General features: G+C 40.7%; 1 protein-coding gene across 8 annotated transcripts in view; it reads left to right on the forward strand.

Annotated features, from left to right (window-relative positions):
- The first annotated feature begins 463 nt into the window (after window positions 1-463).
- Window positions 464-23010, forward strand: part of COL24A1 (collagen type XXIV alpha 1 chain) — a 382349-nt gene continuing 359802 nt past the window's right edge. For 3 of the 8 annotated variants that reach the window (XM_043877541.1, XM_043877546.1, XM_043877545.1), the window contains exons 1-3: window positions 467-614; window positions 1041-1171; window positions 12127-12191. In XM_043877541.1, the coding sequence (XP_043733476.1) occupies window positions 1116-1171; window positions 12127-12191 (121 nt within the window). In that variant the 5' untranslated portion in view covers window positions 467-614; window positions 1041-1115. Of the gene's footprint in view, window positions 615-692; window positions 1172-12126; window positions 12192-23010 lie in introns of those variants that run through there. The other 5 variants (XM_043877542.1, XM_043877547.1, XM_043877543.1 and 2 more) reach the window with 5 other exon arrangements.

Below are 23010 nucleotides of genomic sequence, written 5' to 3' on the forward strand. Positions count from 1 at the left end.
AATACGGGGGACCGATTGAAAGAACGAAGGCGAGAAAAGTAATTAATGAGAACATTTGCGGTTAGTTTGTAGTATGATTTAGGCCACAAGCATAGCTGCACAAAAAAAAAAAGCAAGAGAATTGGAGAGTGAAGGACTCTGCTGAGTTATACGTGATTTTAGAACGTGTGTATGAAGAGGACAGAAAAAGGGGGATGGGAGACAGCAAGACAGAAAACATCAAATGGGAGAAAACATCAAGTTGGGGACTGCTGAAAAAGGAAACGGTACACGGATACTTGGGAGGAAGGATACTAGTCACCTACAAACCCCGGGAATGCTCGGGAAGCGGGAGTGTCTGGGCGGTGCCGGGTAGCTGCGAGCTCGCCCCAGGGCGCGGGGGCTTGCGGACTGGGGCGCCCCAGCTAGGCGCGTGGTAGGGGGAAGGTTGCGGGGTGGAGGGGGAGGTGTGCACTGTGTTTGGTGATGTCATTGCAAGTCAGGGAGCGGTGAAATTTAACACCGGCCGGATTTGCTGGGCTCCTCTTCTTCCAGGGGAAGCAGCCGGCGGCAGTCCACGCCGAGCGCCTGCAGTTGCCACCGGCCAGCTCGCACGGACAAGATTTCCGAAGTGGGTGTGTGTGCTTGTCTGACAAATGTTCCAGCGCGGGTTGTTTCCAAGGACTTCCTCCCCCACTTCATCTCCTGCCCTCCCCCCACTCCTTTCTCCTCCCAGGCCCAAAGCGGAGGACTCCACTGGAGTCACGGAGTCGCCTTTGAACCGCAAGTGAACTAGAGGGCTGCGCTCGCAGCCGAGCTCCCGCTGCTGCCGGCGTCCCGCAGCCCGCCAGTGAGGTGTCCCTCCTTGCCCGCCCTCCCAGGGGAGCGCTCCCCCCGGGCCTGTCCGCTGCGGAGCTGGGGCCCTGGGCAGCCTAGCCGTCTACCCGCCCGGTGCTATTTCTCTGCTCTTCTTCCATCTGCCCCTCCCTTTTTGGTTATTGTTGAGGTTTTAGAGCATCGTTTTCATGTGATTTTTTTTTTTTTTCCTTTTTCATGGACAGTACCTGTACACTTAGCAGTTCGGAGTTGGCTTCTGTTTTCCGTTAGCGCCCCGCTGTACGGACAAATGCATACAAATGCATTTAGGAGCCCACAGGACAAGGCGTGGACAGGTCTCCCACACGGCAAAATCGTAAGTAGCCCACCCGCGGGGCAGGGGTTAGACCGGCCGCTCTCCCCACCCCCTGGATCCGCTGAGCTGGTTGGCGATTTGCGCCCCAGCTACTTGGCACTTTTTTTTTTTTTTTTGAAGTTGGGAGCCGGCGAACAGCCGCAGCATCCTCCCCTTGCCTCTTCAATTTGTAAAATACCGTGCTTGAAAGGAAGCCTCCTGCCAGCGGGTCTCTCAGACAGTTTATGCTAAAGAGATCCTGCGGCTCGCGAGGAACAGCTCGCTGGCTCACGTCCCGAGGCCGGTGGTAGCGGCTCTTGCAGCCCTGGAGCTGGACTCTGACGCCCGCCCGGGCTCCAGCTCCCATTGCCCTTGCGCCTTCCTTCCCTTCTTCTCCCTCAGGGTCCTGGCTGAGGTCTTGTTTGCCCTCGGTGCTCCTCGGGCATCCAGCCTGGGAACTGCTGGGATGCTCGCGGTCCCCCGGGCTCTATGCGCGGAGCCTGAACCATGCGGCAGGGTTGCCGAATGGGGGAGAGGGTGCCCACAGAGCCTCGGACACCAGGGAGCTCCTGGAATCATGAGACACAGAGGCAGTTGCCTCTTGTCGTTAGGAGGCCAACAAACGTGCTGCCCATCTGGGGCCCAGGCTGCCCCCTGCTCCCTGGAGTGTCATTGGGGAAGGGGCTGGACCCCGGGGGGAGGGCGGGGGCCCCCGGGGCTGTTGCTCCCAGGGAGTGATCTCACCGACCCTCCCAGGCACTCCATCTGCACTTTGGGCATTGTTATCGGCTCCCACTGCCTCAGTGGGAGAAGAGCGTGGATGAGGGGTAGGGGGCGCGTGGCCTTGGCTGGCTGTCCTGGCCCTTCTTAGTAGATGTCAGTAGGTTATCGAAGTTTGGTTTTGGCTTCAGGGGCAGGAGAGACGAAGGCGGCTGTGGTCTCTCTGCTACTAGGCTGCAACGCGGGAGAGTAGGAAGGAGGAGGGCAGGGGGGCAGAACTGAGACTGCCAGCTAAGGGCAGGCGGAGGCGGAGTGCAGAGAAAGACCGCCTTGTGGCAGTGTTTGTATGAACATGTGCTTCCCAGCCGCTGGCAGCCGAGTCTGGCTAGGGCTCGCGCACTCTCTCCTTCGACCTCTGGGAGCCTGGGCGGGCAGCCGGCTTCCGCACTGACAAGGATGCACATACCCACGCGCCTGCTGCAGAATGAATCAGTGAGCGGGAAGGCTCAAAACCTCAGCCACCACGTGCGTGCGTGCAGGGGTGTGCCCGGGTGCCCCCGGGCGAGGGGGCGGGCGGGATCCCTGACACTTCTCCTCCAGGGTCCGAGAAGAGGTCAGTGCCTGCCGGCCGCCGGACCCAGAGCGGCTCACAGAGGTCTCATCAGTTTTCCAGACAGGTTTCTCGCCACTTCTCTTGGTGAAAGCACCTTGTATGGCCCTGCCTTGGAAAGCAGGGTGGGGAGTGCAGCGGACCCTGAGGACCGCTGGACCAGGGTGAGTGGAATGGTAGAATCAGACTTGGGTCTCTGAGGCTCCAGAGCCACCCTGAGAGATTGGGTGAGGTCCTCCACTTCCTGTCCCGCGGCTACAGCGCCCAGCTCCAGCCGTTGCCCTCCTTGCCCTCCCTGTTCCCCTCCGTCCATGTTCCCTTCTTGCCCTCCCGCAGGGCTCTCCCTTGGCTCCTACACGAAGCCCACGGTGCTGACTAACATTCCCCTTGGCAGTTGTGACCAACCTTGCAGATTAAAGGAGATCTTCAGCTCTTAGCCCCTGTCTTGTCTGGTTTACACTTCCCTTCCAGACTCCCAGAAAAGGTCCTGCATACATTCTTGGGCAGTTTGGGGTTTGTAAATTGGGTCCAGATGATTGGGGGGAGGGAGGCAGAGAAACCAAACAGAATGGATTACCCCGAGGAACTTCTGAGGAAAAGTTAGACTATGAGTAATTGGGTAAAAGAATCTTCCTGGAGAGGTATCAGATTGGTAGAGGATCCTGTGTGAAGGTCCTCCTCTCTCCTGTTCTCCAAGCAGCCTCCAGCCAGGGGCCTTGCAGACTCCTATGATATCAAGTTTGTTCCATGGTGGTTCCCAGTGAGGGTGAGCTGCAGAAAATTGATGGTAATTCAAGATTACATCAGTTTGCAATCCCTCACAGCTTCAACCACACACATGCAGAGTGGGGAAAGGTAGTTACCAATTGAGCTGAGAAATTGTTTCTTGAAAAAAATCCAGTTTCCATAAAGAATTCAGAGTTCTTCAGTTTGAAATACATGCTACCAACCTCATAGGAATAGGAACTTAGGGAAAAGGAGCTGATTAGCTGATGATAATGTCAGGCCACTGAATTAAACCTTAGAGTGCCTAATGTAACCTCTGAGGTTTTAATTTTCCACCATCTTTTTGTAGTGATGTTTTGTAAGAGCAGGGGTGGTTTTTTTAAAAAATCACAATTCTGATTAGTCACCCAGAAATATTTACAGTTTTAAAACTAGATCCTTACAGACATTTTATTTCAGAGGGCTACTTTGATTCACATTCACATTCCTAATGTGAATTTGTGGAATTAATGAAAAAAATTAAAACCAAGAATGATAGGTACATTGATTTCTGTAAACAAAAGTGTAAGCAAAGTTTAGGACATAAAGATCTATTTCCTAGCTTGCATGAAATTCTGTTTTTAAAGTTGCCTCGTTATCTTTGTGTTCAAATAAATGTTTAAAACAAATGGATGTCTTAGGAAGAGGAATTGTAATTATAGAAAGCAATTTTGAGTGTTATTTATACATTGTGCTTGGTAAACTATGAAGCTACAAGAGAATGATAAATTGTATTATAGGAACTAGAAGAGCTGAACTAGTTTTCTTGCCATGCTTTGCAACTCTGACTTATTTTATTTTATTATTTTTTCCCAATTATTTTTATTAGTTGGAGGCTAATTATTACAAAATTATAGTGGTTTTTGCCATACATTGACATGAATCAGCCATGGATTTACATGTGTTCCCCATCCTGAACCCCCCCTCCCAACTCTGACTTATTTTAGAATTTGTAATTCTGAGTGAGAAGTGAAGATGATTTCGTTTTCATTCTCATAAAAGGCTAACGTTTCATCATTCATTCACTCATCATTTATTTACTCATTTATTCAGCAAATGTTCACTGAGTTCCAACTATGTGTCTAGCATGGTTCTAGGCAGAAGGGATACAATGATTGAGCAAGACAGAAGCACAATTGCTGCCCTTCCAATGTGCCCAGTTAATATAGGAAACAAAAAATGAAACAAGCAAGTGTAAACAATGAAACCAGCAAAAAAAAATGACATAAGGTTATATACAGAAGGACATCTAACTGTTTTGGTAGTTGGGGAAGATAGGGAGGGGTAGTACTGGAAGGAAAGACTAACCAAAGGAAATGAAATCTAGACTGAGACATAAGTGGAAAAGGCATGGAACTTTACAGACAGAACAGTAACAGGCTCAGAGGCGAGATAGCATGGTGCATTTGAGGGACCAGAGGAAATGAAGTTGGTTGGAATACACATTCTTTTACTTCCTTAGCTAAATAAATGGAGGTTAGATGACCTGACTTCTTGATCTTGGGCTCACTGTGCAGGTAGAAAATGTCAGAGGAGTTATATATCAGTTGAAACTCAAGACAGCTTGATAATCTCATTGACTGAAGATTTGATGCATTCATTCATTTAAAAATCTTTTACTTTACAGTAGTGTCAGTTCAGTTCAGTTGCTCAGTCATGTTCAGCTCTTTGCAACCCCATGGACTGCAGCACTCCAGGTTTCCCTGTCCATCAACAGCTCCCAGAGCTTGCTCAAACTCATGTCCATCAATTCAGTGATGCCATCCAACCACCTCATCCTCTGTCATCCCCTTCACCACCTGCCTTCAGTTTTGCCCAGCATCAGGGTCTTTTCCAATGAGTCAGTACTTCGCATCAGGTGGCCAAAGTATTGGAGCTTCAGCTTCAGCATCAGTCTTTCAAATGAATATTCAGGACTGATTTCCCTTAGGATGGACTGATTTGATCTCCTTGCAGTCCAAGGCACTCTCAGGAGTCTTCTCCAACATCACAGTTCAAAAGCATCAGTTCTTCTTAAAGAAGAACTTTAAGGTCCAACTGTCTTAGCTTTCTTTAAGGTCCAACTGTCACATCTATTCATAACTACTGGAAAAACCATAGCTCTGACTATATGGACATTTGTTGGCAAAGTAATGTCTTACCTTTTTAATATGCTGTATAGGTTTGTCATAGCTTTTCTTCCAAGGAGCAAGCGTCTTTTAATTTCATGGCTGCAGTCACCATCTGCAGTGATTTTGGAGCCCAAGAAAAAAATGTCTGTCACCGTTTCCATTATTTCCCCATCTGTTGCATGAAGTGATGGGATTGGATGCTATGATCTTAGTTTTTTGAATGTTGAGTTTTAAGTCAGCTTTTTCACTCTCCTCTTTCACTTTCACCAAGAGGCTCTTTAGTTCCTCTTTGCTTTCTGCCATAGGATGGTATCATATGCATAGCTGAGGTTATTAGTATTTCTCCTGGCAATCTTGTTTCCAGCTTGTGCTTCTTGCAGCCCAGCATTTCGCATGATGTACTCTGTGGCTCAGCTGGTCAAGAATTCACCTGCAATGTGGGACACCTGGGTTTGATCCCTGTGTTGGGAAGATCCCCTGGAGAAACAAAAGGCTACCTACTCCAGTATTCTGGCCTGAAGAATTCCATGGACTGTATAGTCTGCAAAGAGTCAGACATGACTGAGTGACTTTCACTTTTCACTCTGCATATAAGTTAAATAAGCAGGGTGACAGTATACAGCCTTGACGTACTCCTTTCCCAATTTGGAACCAGTCCATTCTTCCATGTCTGGTTCTAACTGTTGCTTCTTGACCTGCATGTAGATATCTCAGGAGGCAGGTCAGATTTTCTGGTATTCCCATCTCTTCAAGAATTTTCCACAGTTTGTTGTGATCCACACAGTCAAAGGCATAGTCAATAAAGGAGAAGTAGATGTTTTTCTGGAATTCTCTTGCTTTTTCTATGATCCAACGGATGCTGGCAGTTTGATCTCTGGTTCCTCTGCCTTTTCTAAATCCAGCTTAAACATCTGGAAGCTCTCGGTTCACATACTGTTGAAGCCTAACTTGGAGAATTTTGAGCATTACTTTGCTAGTGTGTGTGATGAGTGCAATTGTGCAACAGTAGTGTGTGCCAGAAACTTTTCTAGGGAGTAATCAATTTAACAATCTCTGTGGTATTTCAAGGAGAGACTATATATATAGATGTATATTTCTTCCCTGCTACTAACTGGACTCTAGGTATTTTGAGCACTTGAAGTCCTTAAGCATTTATCTCCTTTCTATTTCATAAGTTGCCAGTATGTTTGGAATTTAACCAAAAGTTCTAGTATGTTTCACACTAGGTTAGGTATACAAGTACCTATTGAGCTGAATTCATTTTTTGCAAGTTACTGACAATATTTTATTCCCTGAATCATCCAACTTTATCCCCACTGCTGGGATAAGAACTATTTTTCAGTTACTTTGGGAACAAAGGATAGAAATTTTACTGTTTCTGGATCTTAGCAGCTAGTAAAGTGCAAAATCTGTAAAGCTGTCATGACTTAGAGAATTTTTTGGCTTGTAAATGTACTGTGATGGAAATTGTTGAAATTCTTGAAGTATATTACATGTGTGTGTTTTCCAGATTAGTTTACTTTTTCCAATTGGTTTAAATGAAAATCTCCAATTCACTTTTTACAAAGGTTCCTTATTCACAAATTGAACCTATGTGGGAATGAGCATCAGTAGCTTGAAGATATATCTCGTAAAACCTGGGGGTCTCGTGAGTATCCTAAACAAAAGGATGCCTGAAATTCCCCTAAAGTAACTTAGACCCTTCAGATAAAGAGAAAGTTGAATAGCTCTAAGAATTATTTGGGAAGATGCCTGGGGGTGGATATTAGTTCCTTAAATATTCTGAGTATGGTCTTTGGATATCTATTTCCTGTTTGATCTCCTCTAGGACTTCACCCTTCACATGTCTGGTTATGTTTTGACTGTGGCTTATGTCAAAGTGAAAATGTGGCTAGCAGACCAGATACACAGAGTATTTCACATTTTGTTAGATATCCTCTGATATTAATATTATGGATTATGTTTTCTGAACATTTATTGAGTATCTCCTACTATATTGTTAATTTTTTTCAGACTTGGTCTGATTTTATTAAGTGTGTAAGTATATGTACTTCTGTTACTTTACATTAATGACACTTGGTCCAGACATACAAAAAAGTGAACAAAAACAGGCATGATTTGAATATTTGAAAAATATTCATGTTTTATATACTAACTAGACTTTTTGCTCTTGTTGTTGATTTTCTCAGTCATCTCCGAGTCTTTTGCAACCCCATGGATTAGCCCATCAGGCTCCTCTGTCCATGGGATATTCCAGGCAAGATTACTGGAGTGGGTTACTATTTCCTCCTCCAGGAGATATTTACTTAATCTTAACAAAAAAGAAAAAAAAATGGGAGACTTTGTTGCTACTGCTGTTAAGTTGCTTCAGTTGTGTCTGACTCTGTGTGACCCCATAGACAGCAGTCTACCAGGCTCCTCCGTCCATGGGATTTTCCAGGCAAGAATACTGGAGTGGGGTGCCATTGCCTTCTCTGAGGAGACTTTGCTAGGGTTAACTAAATATATGAACAAATTAGCAAACTTAGTAGACTATTTTAGGTTACTTAATTAAAAAAAAGAATTGGCCAGAACTGTAAGAGGACCTTTTCCCAGTTGTGGTTAAACAACATGCCCTTTGTATATGATGATTTATAGAACATTTTGCTAAGAGCGTAACTTGATGTTTGTCTTCTAATGCCAATATATTAATAGGAGTCTACCATACACACAAATTTTAGGCTTTTATATTTGGAATTTAAGCTGTAAAATGTATATTGTCATCATATAATAGATGAGTCAGCTAAGACTCAAACTCTTGAAATAACCTACCCAAGCTCACACAATGAGTTTGAAAGAGATCTAGGACTAATCTTTTGACTCCTAGTCTATTGTTATTTTCTTATTAACCATGTTGTTTTCTCTGCAACAATTTAATACAGTTTTAGTTTTAACTTATTTAAGGGCTCCAGCATGTCTAGCACAATAAGCACAGAACAACAGAGTAGATGCGCAAAACACACTGCTACCTTTGAGAACTCTATCATTTGCTAATTTGGAAGTGTGATATTTTTTCTTTATTAAGTAAATGTATTATAAATGTAAAATCATTGGGGGAAAGTGCAAAAGCAAAGAAATAAACAAGTGCAACTTCACTAGACATTCCCCAGAAAGCTTGGATTCGTTGGATCATTTTACTCATTGATAGGGTTGGGCTGTTTATCAAGCTGATTATAATGATTAGGTTTGATCTCTTCTCTGTATTCACACTTCAAAGATGAGAAAAACAGTTAAAATGAAAAAGAAGAAGGCTTTCATTTACCCTACCACAGAAGACTTTTTTTAAAATTCTTCTTTCTCTCTTTGGACATCCAACTAAAAGTGCCCCTATTTTACTTAACTTTTTCTAAGTGTTAAAAGAATTAGGTTCATAGGGAAGAACTAAATTCCTCAGTCATTGAGAGGTCTTATTATTATTCTGTTCCTGTTTTAAAATATCAATTGTGTTAATTTTATGTAAGAAAATGACCAAAGGTGAAGACCTGTTACTTGCTCAGATATTTATTACTAATTAATCATAAAAGATACAGCACATATGGGCTATAATAAAGTTATAATTAAAGCATCAAGAGTACAAAGGGGAGGAAAAGATGCAGTCCTCTCTAGGGATGATGGGAAAATTCATGGGGTGTTCACATTAGGCTTTGATGATACTTAAGATTCTGATAGGTGGAGACTGAGAGATCTTTTCAGGCACTTAACAAAGTTTGTCCATAGAATAGAGAAAAACATGGTGTGGCTGGAGCTTTGGGATGTCAGATGTAATTGGTCGATATTTATTGCTTTAAAAAAAAAAAGAAAAAGGAGGTTGGAGCTGAATGATAATTTTTCCTGTTCTTTCTTAGTTGTATGGTTAGGCCATTCAAGATGGCGATTCTCTTGCTCTCTGTATGTCCTCTGCTCCACCAGGCCCTGCTTCACTCACATGATTATCCAGTCTTCCGAATTGTAGGACTTAATTAGTAACTGCCTACCTGTTTGACCCGCCCCCGGTTTCCCTGGTAACTGATGAGCCAACCTGACCGCAGTTCTGCCCTATAAATGGTAGCCTTCTCTTCCTCTGGAAGGTTATGGTCCTGTCCTGCTTGCGGTCTGCTGGGCACAGTGGAGGTATTGCTCAAGGACTTTTTTTTCCTTCAGGTTCTTAAGACTCCTTTCCAATAAGCCGTTGATATCTCTTTCTGTGTTTCTGGGCTCTCAGTTTAGTGGCTGGCCACGTATAAGGCTTGCAAGCCTCTTGGGTACCGCCCAGCAGTTGGCTCTAAGTTTGGGGCAGAATTAGAAAAAGATAAAGAAAATCTTTTTTATATCATTGATCTCTACCTCTCTGTTAGTCATCAAGTTAGTAAGTATGTACACTTACATAAGGTGTGGCTCAACTGACTTGTCATAATCTCCTAAAATTACCTGGCTAAGGGATGATATTTGATGTGTTCAGGTTTTCCTGCCTCACACCAGGAATAGACTTGTTAACATGTCTAGAAAGAACTCTTCCATTTTTCTCCCCTGAGGTCATTGGGGAAGTCCATGAGTTGACTGAATTGCCTGGTGAATAGTGCTAGTTGTACTTTAGCTGTATTTGGAATGGAACAGTGCCTTTTCAGTTGTTTCTAAATTCTCAGTGAACTGGATTACTTTGGGCAGGTGAGAAGTGCTTCCTTTCATGTTCCATTTTCTACTGAAACAGCATAATTCTGATATACTCTTCTTCAGTGATTGGAATCCTGAGCTATTTTCTAGTCTTACTGATGCACATGCTGCCAGTTGAAAATACAAATTTGAAAGGAAAAGTGCCTTCTTTTACTCAAATTCTGGATGACATTAGGATTCATCCTGGAGGACCCAAGGAAATTATTTTAATTTTCTACTGCTGTCCTCAACTTTCCTCATTAGAATCACCTGGGAAGTGTTTAAAACTCCCTGTACAACAAATTAAAGTCAGAATCTCTGAGGGTGTGGTGGGGAGGGCAAAACCCAAGTATTAGTAGTTTTTAGAAGTCACCAGGTGAGTCCACTAATCAGCTATGGTAAGAAGCTGAAAAACAAGTAGGCCTCACACCATCTCTGAGCATCACCTGTTCCAGAACTGTGGTCCTCAGGGTATGATGCCCCAGATCTGCAGCATCAGCATTGCCTGGGAACTTGTTATAACTGCAAGTTCTTGAGCTCCACCCTGACCTACTGAGTCAGAAACTCTCAGGGTGGAGCCCAGAATCTTTAACAAGCCCTCTAGGTGATTCTGTTACATGCTCCTATTTGAAAACCATGATCTAGAGTAGCAGAAGTTTTTTTTTAAAGGTCAAATCTTATTTGTGTCATATTATAAAATTAGATATGTGATTTAAACCAAGTATTAATATTAGGTTATTTTAAGTACAATGTAACTATTAACAGTAAATATTCTAAATTGTTTTTTCTCAGTTTGGTACATACACAATCGGTATTAGATCACTTGGTTAGAAATGTGTACATGCTGAGTATCCACTTCAAATTTATGAAGTCTCTGGGAAGGCCCAGAATCTGGATTTTTCACAAAAAACCAAAAATGTTGGCAGACTAACATTTGAGAAACATCTCATGGATGACACAATATATGGGAAACTATTATAGGCTTCATTAAAATACATGGTTCAACTATTTGCACATATCAGTTGAAATTTCTATGATTTAAAATTGATTTGTATAGTTAATAACAGTTAAGTATTTTATCAAAGTCTTATTAAAAACTGTTCTGTTCAAGTAGTATAATTTTATAGTATCAAAGGGCTTTGTCATCACTCCTTGCAGAACTGTATTTTCAGAAGTATCATTTGGGGAGTCTCTGAGTTAGACTGAACAGAATCAGAGTCAATATTAGCGAGAAAAACTAGATCATAAAATATTTTCAGCATGCCCATTACTTTTTGAAACTATCTCTGATCGCTTCTCGGCCTTTTGGCTAAGATCAAGTGTGAAACTATCTCTGATTTTCAGCTGGGAGGTAGATAAAGCCAATTATGAAGACTAATCAACAAAATCTATGAAAAGTTTGATTAAGCTAAAAAATTGTAAAGTATTTTCTATGTCACTAATCAACATGAATGAACATTTTGATTTGTAGTTGGTTTGAGTATGGTGTTTACAATTATGCTAATCACAGTGGTCAGTGTTGATATCTTACAGGTTGTTATATTTTTAGACTCCATCATGAATCTAGTACAAGTGATTTGAATATAATCTACAAATAGATCTTGTGTAAAAATGTTAAATAACTGATCCCATAAATTTATAATAACTGCAGTTAAGTGACTGTAAGTTGTATTTTGTGCCAATCTGCCAATAATTTTACTTTGTGTAAAACTGCATGTGTGGTGATTTGACATAATATATACCATTTATAATAATTTCACCTGTATTAGTTCACATTTACTGAGTTTTTCCTCTGTGCCAGGTACTGTTTTGGGTACTTGAAATGAAGCTTTTTAGTTAATCTTCAAAAAACCTTACGAGATGGATTTAATGAATGGAAACATTAGGACACAGTGATTATTAAATAGGGTGCCCAAGACATAGTGACAAAACCAAAGCTTTGAATTCAGGGCTCTTGCTTTTAATCAGTATTAGTATTAAAATACTGTGTTAATCAAAAATAGCTCCATTCTTAATCCTTCACTAGAGTTTATTTTGGGTTTTATAACTTACAGGTCAGAAATGTCCAACTAAGTTTTTCCTGATTTTTTCTTTATTTTTAGGAAACTGCTTCTTCATTTTATTGTACTATGTGTGTCAGGGGGTGCTGTTCATGCACAAGATCAAGGTAAGAATGTTACCTTGTTACTTATTTGCTTATGTAAAAAATTGGATTCCTGAGAGCAAAAGTATATAACTTTAAAGTCATTATAACCTTAAATTCAGTGTTAAGGAATAAAAAATTCTACACAGTACAATGAGAATGTAAGGGTGAAAAAACCAATTTTGGGGGAAATATGACCTTTAAGAAATTACTCATATCTTCTGTCTGTGAAATTACTTACATTTTTAAGAAAACTCTGTAAAAGGGAAGTTTTGTATAGTAAAAAGACTTTGTTTGTGACTTCATTTTAAGTGGGAGTTATTGGGGGTGGCAAACTGTGACTGAATTACCTTTGCACTTCTTGAAACAACACAAGCATATGCTAAATGTTCCATCTAGATTTACATCATTAAGAAACAAAATTTTACATACTAGTGGACTTGGGATTTCATTTAATTCAAATGGAGAGGTTTGGAAAATAGTTCAAGGTTTTGTTTTTGTTTGGTAGCTAGTTGCTCTGGTAGTATGGTGATAGAGTTTCTGGTATCTATGTATACCCTAATTTATTCATTTATTAAATAGAATTTAAATAATATTTTCTGTTTACCACATAGTATCCTGATTGGCAGTGATTGAAATGTGAATAAAATAATGCCTCTGGCTCCAAAGTGGAAAAAAAAAAAAAAGTGCCATTGTCAAAGGGTAAAAAAAGTGCTCACTTGATAGAACCAGTTTTTCAATGAGCAAGGAGTCACTTGTCAATTTGGTCAATTTATTGAATAATATTAGAAAGTAAAATAGCTATAGGTAGAAAGAGAGCACAAAGGGGTAGTACTCTGATTGATTGACCAAACTGATAAGTGGACTTAGGTAAGTATTCTGTCAAGTAACACAAATACGAATTAAAATGTATCACAAAAGGCATTTTCTAATTGTCTTTTATGGGAAGATCATTAAATCAGGTCACATGTAACTTTATTAAGTGCTATTCTTGACCAAGTCATTTGTTACTTTAGTTTGCTGTAAGTAGGGAAAGTTTGAAGGCAGGAGGAGAAGGGGATGACAGAGGATGAGGTGGTTGGATGGCATTACCAACTTGATGGACATGAGTTTGAGCAAGCTCTGAGAGTTGGTGATGGACAGGGAAGCCTGATGTGCTGCAGTCCATGGGGTCACAAAGAGTGGGACACAACTAAGCAACTGAACTGAACTGCAGAGAGAAACTGTCTTTCAATTTCTTGTTTTTATTATGTTAGTTTCTGATAACTTGTTAAGTACCAGTCACTGTGCTAGCAGGATATGTGTTTTCTTCGTCACCACTTCATTGCAGGGTTTTTATAATTACACCCATGAATTACTGAGTCCAAGGTTAAGAAGAATAAATAACTGCCCCTAGGGTTGCAGGCTAATAATAAATGGGAGAACCAAGATTTGAACTCAGGTACTTTGACTGCAGAGTCTACAGATTCTTTAAAATTAAGCCTCTTGGACAACAGAGAAGATAAGAAAAGGAGAATTGTCATTAATCATATCTATTTCATATGTTGTCCTTGCTGGAATTTTACATATGCTATTCTAATCCTCATAATGAACCTGTAGGGTGGTTATCATAGATGAAGAAACAGGCTCAAGGAAGGTGCTGGCCCAGGCTTACAAAGCTAAAACTTGAATTTGAGTCTGTCACATCTACACCATTCCCGCCCCCTGCCCCAAATAAAAACCAAAACCAAACAACAAAAAAAACCCTCTTCTGTTATAAATCCCGTTGCTTTACAATTGCCATCTGTTGGTGTTATGAGTTTAATAATTTATAAAATGTGTCATTATCAAAATATTGAAAACCTAGACAAAGAAGGAAAACTGAATATTTATGAATAAATTTTTAAAAATTCAGAACCTGTGAAGGGAGTAGATGAAAGAAATATCTTTCTTTTAACCTTAAGGTTTCATTTAGAGAATACAAAATGTGCTGTTTTATTTCAGGGTGAACAGCTTTTCAGATTTTACATATCCATACCATTTTATTTTGAGTTCTCAACAGAAAAATATTTTAAAAACTTCTTTGATTTTATAAAATTGAATGCTTTTGAGCACAAAAATGAAGTGAAATTGTGGTATGTTATCAGAAACTTAGAAGTACTGTTTTCCTAAAATTGTTGTTGTTGAAATAGCATGATACAATGTCTAATCAGGAGGCTAGAAGAATATTTTCAGAGAAATCGTGATTTGATAATGATTACAGATATCATTTGTAACCTTAATACTGCTGAATATGTCTCCTTGAGTTAGAGATGATCCCAAATTAGAGTTTTCAGAAACAAAATTTATTTATCAGTGCTTATAATAGTTTCCAAAACTTAAAGTATCAAAGTATTAGTACAAGTATACAGTTTAAAAATCAAGTTGAGCTGCAAAACATGTAACAGAAAATAATATTCCCTGACCTTATCTAGTCCTGCAATCCTTTACCCAAACTCTCTTAGCACTTTCTTTTGGTTTTACTATCCATAGTTCTTAATAATATGCTTGTGTATTATATTGACTTCCTTTTTTTGATGATGAGTATTTAACATTTTTATGTTAAATATCCTATGCGTATCCTATGCCCGCTTCACTGAGTTAGACAAGGTTGTGGCTGATGTGATCAGATTGGTTAGTTTTCTGTGATTGTGGTTTTCATTCTTTCTCCCCTCTGATGGAGAAGGATAATAGGCTTATGGAAGCTTCCTGATGGGAGAGACTGACTGAAAGGGAAACTAGGTCTTGTTCTGATGGGTGGGGCCATGCTCAGTAACTCTTTAATCCAATTTTCTATTGATGGGCAGGGCTGTGTTCCCTCCCTGTTATTTGACCTGAGGTCAAACTATGGTGAGGTAATGGAGATAATGACAATCTCCTTCAAAAGATCCCATGTATGCACTGATGCACTCAGTGCCCTAACCCTGCAGCAGGCCACCACTGACCCACGCCTCTGCTGGAGACTCCTGGACACTCACAGGCAAGTCTGGGTCAGTCTCTTCTGGGGTCACTGCTCCTTTCTCCTGGGTCCTGGTGCACACAAGGTTTTGTTTGTGCCCTCCAAGAGTCTGTTTCCCCAGTCCTGTGTAAGTTCTGGTGGCTTGATGGTGGGGTTAATGACGACCTTTTCCAGGAGGGCTGATGCCATACCCAGGTCTGCTGCACCCAGAGCCCCTGCCCCTGCAGCAGTCCACTGCTGACCCATACCTTCACAGGAGACCCTCAAACACAGTTCTGTCTCAGTCTCTGTGGGGTCTCTGGGTCTTGGTGTGCACAAGGTTTGTTTGAGCCCTCAGAGTGTCTCTGGCAGGTATGGGGTTTCATTCTAAACATGATTTCACCCCTCCTACCATCTTGATGGGGCGTCTCCTTTGCCCTTGGACATGGGTTATCTCCTCAGAGCTGCTCCAGTGCCACACAGATGCCGCTCTAGCACCTACCGTCTTGCTGGGGTTTCTCTGACCTTGGACGTGGGGTATCTCCTCAAAGTCATTCCAGGGCCACTCTCCACTATATAGCTACTAGCAGGCTGCTAATTAGAGAAAGGGGATGTCTCAAAACTCAGAGACTGGTACCAGGCCCCTCACCCACAACATGCATTTTGAGATACCATTGGCACAAGGTGAGTTGTCCCGGGAGTACGTCAAGGTTGTATATTGTCACCCTGCTTACTCAACTTACATGCACAGTACATCATGAGAAATGCTGGACTGGATGAAGCACAGGGTGGAATCAAGATTGCCGGGAGAAATATCAATAACCTCAGATATGCAGATGATACCACACTTATGGCAGAAAGCAAAGAACTAAAGAGCCTCTTGATGCAAGTGAAAGAGGAGAGTGGAAAAGTTGGCTTAAAACTCAACATTGAGAAAATGAAGATCATGGCATCCAGCCCCATCACTTCATGGCAAATAGATGGGGAAACAGTGGCTGACTTTATTTTTGGGGGCTCCAAAATCACTGCAGATGGTGACTGAAGCCATGAAATTAAAAGATGCTTGCTTCTTGGAAGAAAAGTTATGACCAAACTAGACAGCCTATTAAAAAGCAGAGACATTACTTTGCCAACAAAGGTCTGTCTAGTTGAAGCTATAGTTTTTCCAGTAGTCATATATGGATGTGAGAGTTGGACTATAAAGAAAGCTGAGCACTGAAGAGTTAATGCTTTTGAACTGTGGTGTTGGAGAAGACTCTTGAGAGTCCCTTCGACTACAAGGAGATCAAACCAGTCCATCCTAAAGGAAATCAGTCCTGAATATTCATTGGAAGGACTGATGCTGACTCTGAAACTCCAATACCTTGGCCACCTGAAGGTGACTCATTGGAAAAGTCCCTGATGCTGGAAAAGATTGAAGGCAGGAGGAGAAGGGGATGACAGGATGAGATGTTTGGATGGCATCACTGGCTCAATGGACATGAGTTTGAGTAAGCTCCTGGAGTTGGTGATGGACAGGGAAGCCTGGCGTACTGCAGTCCATGGGGTTGCAAAGAGTCGGACACAACTGAGCAACTGAACTGAACTGATGCCCCTCTTCTTCTTCTATCCTCTCGATTATCTCCTTTCCTCTTTTTTTTTTTTTTTGTTTGCTTTTTGTTCTATGGCACTGTCACTAATTCTTAGATATCCCAAAAGAATTTTAAAACTTCTTTGAAAAATATTTTTTAAAAAATGCACCAAATACTCTAATCATTTGATTTTTTTTTTCCACCCTTGGAGATATTTCTTCTGGAAACTAAGATTCTGTTGGAATGGATTGAGAGCTGTCTAATTGTTTGTAGAATTGATATCTCTCAACTGTGTTAGATCCAGTGTCTTGGAACTCATTTTCCTTTTTCATTGTCCATTACCTAATTTGAGTGGAGCATATCATCTGGTAGCATCCTGAGAATGTGTACTTAGAGGGTATACCCCTTGTAACATGGCATTTCTGAGATAGGTATATATATATATATATATATATATATATATATATATATTATTTCACTCATTTTCTTGAGGGGAGTTTGGGTGGGTATAGAATTTTAGGCTGTAAATTGTTGTCTCTCAGAATTTTAAATCTATTTTTGCATCTGTTGTCTTACGGCTTGCAGTTAAGAAATCTGATGTTTTACTAATTCTTGATTCTTTATATATTACCTTTTAATTTTCCACTTTAAACCTTAGGATCATGTTTCTCAATATTTTGCAATTTTGCAATAATGTGTTTTGGTACAGGTCTTTTTTCACTATATTCTGATGGGTAGTCATTAGGCCTTTTCAATGTAATAGAAACATCTTTCATTTTCTAGAAATTTTTCTATCTTAGTTTTGTCTCTCTGACGTATTTATTTCTTCTTTCTGCAAGTTCTGTTGGTCAGATATTGATCTCCTGGATTGAGTACCTTATTTTTATTTATTTATTTGGCTCTGATTTTCCATTTTTGTTTTCTTTCCATTTTATATCAGATTTTCATTAGTCACTATTCTCAAATATTTAAATTTTTTTACTAATGCTGTATTTAAATTTTTAAGAGATTTCTCACTCTGATTGTGCCTTAAATTTTGTTCTTATTTCTTTGATGCAATATCTACTCAGCCTTCCAAAGATAAAAATACTTTTTTTGAAGTTTTGTTCTGCTCCCTGTATTATCTTTGTTTCCCACAAGTTTTGGTTTTCTTTAATCTGTCTTTTATGTTGGAAAAGTTCTTAAGTCTCTAGTACTTGCATTTTCATTTAAAAGCAAGGCAATAAAAATATGCTTGGAAACTCATTTTTCATGGGTGGGCTTTTTAACTGGTATATTTTACCTAAAGCGTGAAAAATTAGGAGCTTTGCTGGCCATCTTGTTGTTGGACTGCAAATGTCTAAGGCTATCCAGTTTGTTCACAGAAGAATCCTCCAATTTCTTACTTGTAGAATGTAATCCTGGTTGCCACTGTTATTGGAGTTAAATGATATAAAGAGGTCCTTGTGAGGGGAAAAGGGGGTGGTCTCACCATTTAGTATGTAAATTTTTACTGAATTCACTTGTTCTCATTATGGCACTTCTCTTTCATCTTCCGCTAGGATTTACTGTTTCTCCAGTACATAAGTAAGCTTTAATCTTCAATTTTACTCTCAAAGTTTCTTATACAAACTCTCAAGCCCTCCCCCTCCCACATATGATGCCTTATGCTTCTCTCTTGAATTCAGTGATTTGGTGCATTCAGTTCTTGAGCTTTGTCAGGACTTTGCCTTTTGAACGGGCCTGCCTATCATTAGTACTTGCTTCTGCAAGCCCTTAGTGTTCAGTTTTCTCAGCTCTGCTAATTCCTTCCTGTGTTTTTCATCTTTCAAAAATTTGTTGATGTCTCTTATCTGCTGTTGTCTCTTCTACCCTTTCATTTTGCCTATATGGTTTTTAAACCACATTTTCTTATTCTCATTTTAGTGAAATTTTAAGACTGAGCAGAGATAAACACCTGTTATTTTCCAGGTTTTGTTATTCATTTAAATTTAGCACAGCTAAGAAGATGATTATTAATAAACATAAATCATTTGTTTTATAACCACAGTTTTGATATAACCAAATGAAAAAATGATTCTATTATACCTCAAAAAAATTATTTAAGGTTGAGTCTTCTGAGAATTTGGCAGATAATGACCCCTTTTCTTACATAAGACAGTCTACTTTTCTTATGCTGTTGGTGGGTTGGTGGCCAGGGAGATAAGCATAGTTGTAACACCTCTACATAGTACCTTACACCATATGACATGTAAGCTAATTGTCAATATACACAGCATTCTCAAATTCATGACCTCTTGGTGTGCACACCACATGTGTAGAAATCTGTGTAAAATACTTGTCTCCAAAAGATATTTTCTGTGGAAGATTTAACCCAAAATGTGTGTGTAGGAAGCAGCTCATTCTAGTTGCAGTAACTCCAAGAATTTTCTGTGAAAACCCCAAGCATTTTCTGTGAAAACCCTGACACTTAACCAAAAATTTTTCATGTAAGTTAAAGCTTCATTGCTCATTTTATAAATTGCTGTTGCTGCTGTTTAGTAGCTAAGTCATGTCTGACTCTTTGCAACCCCAAGGACTGTAACCCACCAGGCTCCTCTGTCCATGGAATTCTCCAGGCAGGAGTACTGGAGTGGGCTGCCATTTCCTTCTCCAGGGGATCTTCCTGACGCAGGGATTGAACCCAGGTCTCCCGCATTGCAGGCAGATTCTGTACCACTGGTTCACCAGGGAAGCTTGATTTTATAAATAAGTTGCTTTTATTTCTTTACCCAAAATAGGTGTATTTATATTAAGAATACTTCATAAAGTCACATTTCCTTTTCGAACATACCCAGTGATTGTGGTACAGGTGTTCTGCAACCAGCAGCCTGGGTTTGTGCCCAGGTTCTAGTGCCTTTCAGCTATGTGACCTGGAGCAAGTTTCTTATATACTTTGAGCCTCGATTTTAGGACTTCAAAATGAAGATGGTAATAATTCTTACTGCATAAGAAGAAGGTCATTGTGTGGATAAAATGAGATAATGCATGTAAAGTGCTTAGTGCATAGCTGTTATATATATGATGAGTATACGATAAATTCAGTAGGAAAAAAAATACTCTGAACAACTTCCTTTTTCCATATACCAATAGTATGAAAAAATTAAAATAGTTGGTTTTAAACAACTCCTTTAGTTCCTTAACTCAGTGAGCTGGAATCCAGGAAGCCTATTGTGAAAGTTAAGTTTTATTTGGGGCAAGATGAAGACTGTAGTCTGGGAAAGACAGCATTTTAGACAGCTCTGAAGAGCTGCTGCAAAAAAAGGTGGGAGGAAGTTCAGTTCAGTTGCTCAGTCATGTCTGACTCTTTGCGACCCCATGGACTGCAGCACGCCAAGCCTCCCTGTCCAACACCAACTCCCGGAGCCCACCCAAACTCATGTCCACTGAGTCGGTGATGCCATCCAACCATCTCATCCTCTGTCGTCCCCTTCTCCTCCTGACCTCAATCTTTCCCAGCATCAGGGTCTTTTCAAATGAGTCAGCGCTTTGCATCAGGTGGCCAAAATATTGGAGTTCCAGAGTCACCCTCAGTCCTTCCAATGAACACCCAGGACCAATCTCCTTGCAGTCCAAGGGACTCTCAAGAGTCTTCTCCAACACCACAGTTCAAAAGCATCAATTCTTTGGCACTCAGCTTTCTTTATAGTCCAACTCTCACATCCATACATGATATATACATAATTTTGATGAAGGGGAAATACATGCAGTCAAACATATATATTTTTGCAGAAGGCTTCTGCTAATTATGAACAGTTGTTACCATGAAGGACTTAGACATGAGGAGATACAAGAATTAGGCTCATAAAATCGGCTTCTGAAAATATCTAGCTATCTGATGACTTGTTCTGCCAGTTTTTCTAAGAGCACAAAATGGCTCAGTTTTGCTCTCCACCCTGAATTCCTTTCAGAGGGTGTTGGAGAACAGCAGCTATAGCAGAACATGGTTAAATCCTTGTAGAGGTAGATGGCAAATGCCCATGGAAAGTGTCAATTTGTAGTTGCACTGTCTTTGAGTCTTAATTCTGGCAAGACGATTTGGCTGAGATTACAGAACAGTAGAAAGTGGGTAGTGGGTACTTATCTAGTTAATCTAGTCAATTTGGGTAATTTGGCAAGGAAAAGTATATTAAGGCCTGTATGATCTTTCTGATTTACAATGCTGATTTTATTTTAGACAATTATTTATTTTGTCATTCCTACAGATTGAAAAAATATAGCTTTGGGGACTTAATTGACCAAGATACATGAAAATTTTAAACAGTGAGAACTTGTCAAAATTAAGTGCTTTCCTGGTGACCCAATCGGTAAACAATCTGCCTGCAATGTGGGAGGCAGGGGTTGAATCACTGGGTTAGAAAGATCCCTTGGAAAAGGAAATGGCAAATCTGCTGCAACATTCTTGCCTGGAAAATTCCATGGATAGAGGAGCCTGGCGGGCTACAGTCCATGGGGTCATGAAGAGTCGGACACAACTGAGCAACTAACACAAGTGCTATTTTATATTAAGTTATTTAATAATGAGCTAATACTGTAATTTATTACACTCCATTAAATGAAATTACTCATAACTTTTTATCTGAAAATTGATAACTTTCTTTTAAATCTTTTGAGTTACGAGCTTCTAAAAGGTGAATTTTTACATTTTGGAAGATAAACATAATACTATTCTTGTTCCTCCAATTTGTGATAGAATATTGTTGAATGTTGACAGGTAAAATGGATCTTTGGCTCTTGTATACTTGAGATACTGTAAGAGCTGTGGATTCAATCCCTGGGTTGGGGAGATCCCCTGGAGGAGGGCATTGCAACCCACTCCAGTATTCTTGCATGGAGAATCCCATGGACAGCGGAGCCTGGTGGGCTATGGTCCATAGGGTCAGAAAGAGTTAGAGGCAACCAAAGTGACTTAGCACAGCACAGCATTTATAGAAGCAAGTATAGCCATTGACTCTACTTGTCTGTTGGTTTCGGCATTATTTTCTACACCATAGAGTCTACATATAGCCACTGGAGTGAGTGAGATGCTTGGGTATGAGTCTTAGTTTTAGCATCTACAGAGATGCCATTTCTCCTTTTTCTCTCCCTCCCCCCAACTTCCTGTCTGTCTTTTTTCATCTCTCCCTCATCTTCCCTCTGCCAATAATTTTTTTCTCCTAACTAGTGAATATATCAGTTCACTTCAGTTCAGTCACTCAGTTGTGTCTGACTCTTTGTGATCCCATGAACCGCAGCACGCCAGGCCTCCCTGTCCATCACCAACTCCCAGGGTCCACCCAAACCCATGTCCATTGAGTTGATGATGCCATCCAACCATCTCATCCTCTGTCATCCCCTTTTCATCCTGCCCTCAATCTTTCCCAGCATCAGGGTCTTTTCAACTGAGTCAGCTCTTCTCATCAAGTAGCCGAAGTATTGGAGTTTCAGCTTCAATATCAGTCCTTCCAATGAACACCCAGGACTGATCTCCTTTAGGATGGACTGGTTGGATCTCCTTGCAGTCCAAGGGACTCTCAAGAGTCTTCTCTAACACCACAGTTGAAAAGCATCAATTCTTTGGCGCTCAGCTTTCTTTATAGTCCAACTCTGCTTTATTGACAATGCCAAAGCCTTTGACTGTGTGGATCACAATAAACTGTGGAAAATTCTGAAAGAGATGGGAATACCAGACCACCTGACCTGCCTTTTGAGAAACCTGTATGCAGGTCAGGAAGCAACAGTTAGAACTGGACATGGAACAGCAGACTGGTTCCAAATAGGAAAAGGAGTATGTCAAGGCTGTATATTGTCACCCTGCTTATTTAACTTACATGCAGAGTACATAATAAGAAATGCTGGGCTGGAGGAAGCACAAGCTGGAATTAAGATTGCCGGGAGAAATATCAATAACCTCAGATATGCAGATGACACCATCCTTATGGCAGAAAGTGAAGAAGAACTAAAGAGCCTCTTGATGAAAGTGAAAGAGGAGAGTTCATCTTTCAGTGTCCTATCTTTTTGCCTTTTCATACTGTTCATGGGGTTCTCAAGGCAAGAATACTAAAGTGGTTTGCCATTTCCTTCTCTAGTGGACCACATTTTGTCAGAATTCTCCACCGTGAGAAAGGATCTGTTTGTCATTATGCATATTTGTGCTCATACATACACATATGAGTTGTGTCTCACTCTTTGCGACCCGATGGACTGTAATCCTCCAGGCTCCTCTGTCCATGGAGTTTTCCAGGCAAGAATACTGCAGTTGGTTGCCATTTCCTACTACAGGGGATCTTCCTGACCTAGAGATCAAACCACATCTTTT

The sequence above is a fragment of the Cervus elaphus genome, chromosome 20 (genome assembly GCF_910594005.1).
Source record: "Cervus elaphus chromosome 20, mCerEla1.1, whole genome shotgun sequence".
NCBI lineage: Eukaryota > Metazoa > Chordata > Mammalia > Artiodactyla > Cervidae > Cervus > Cervus elaphus.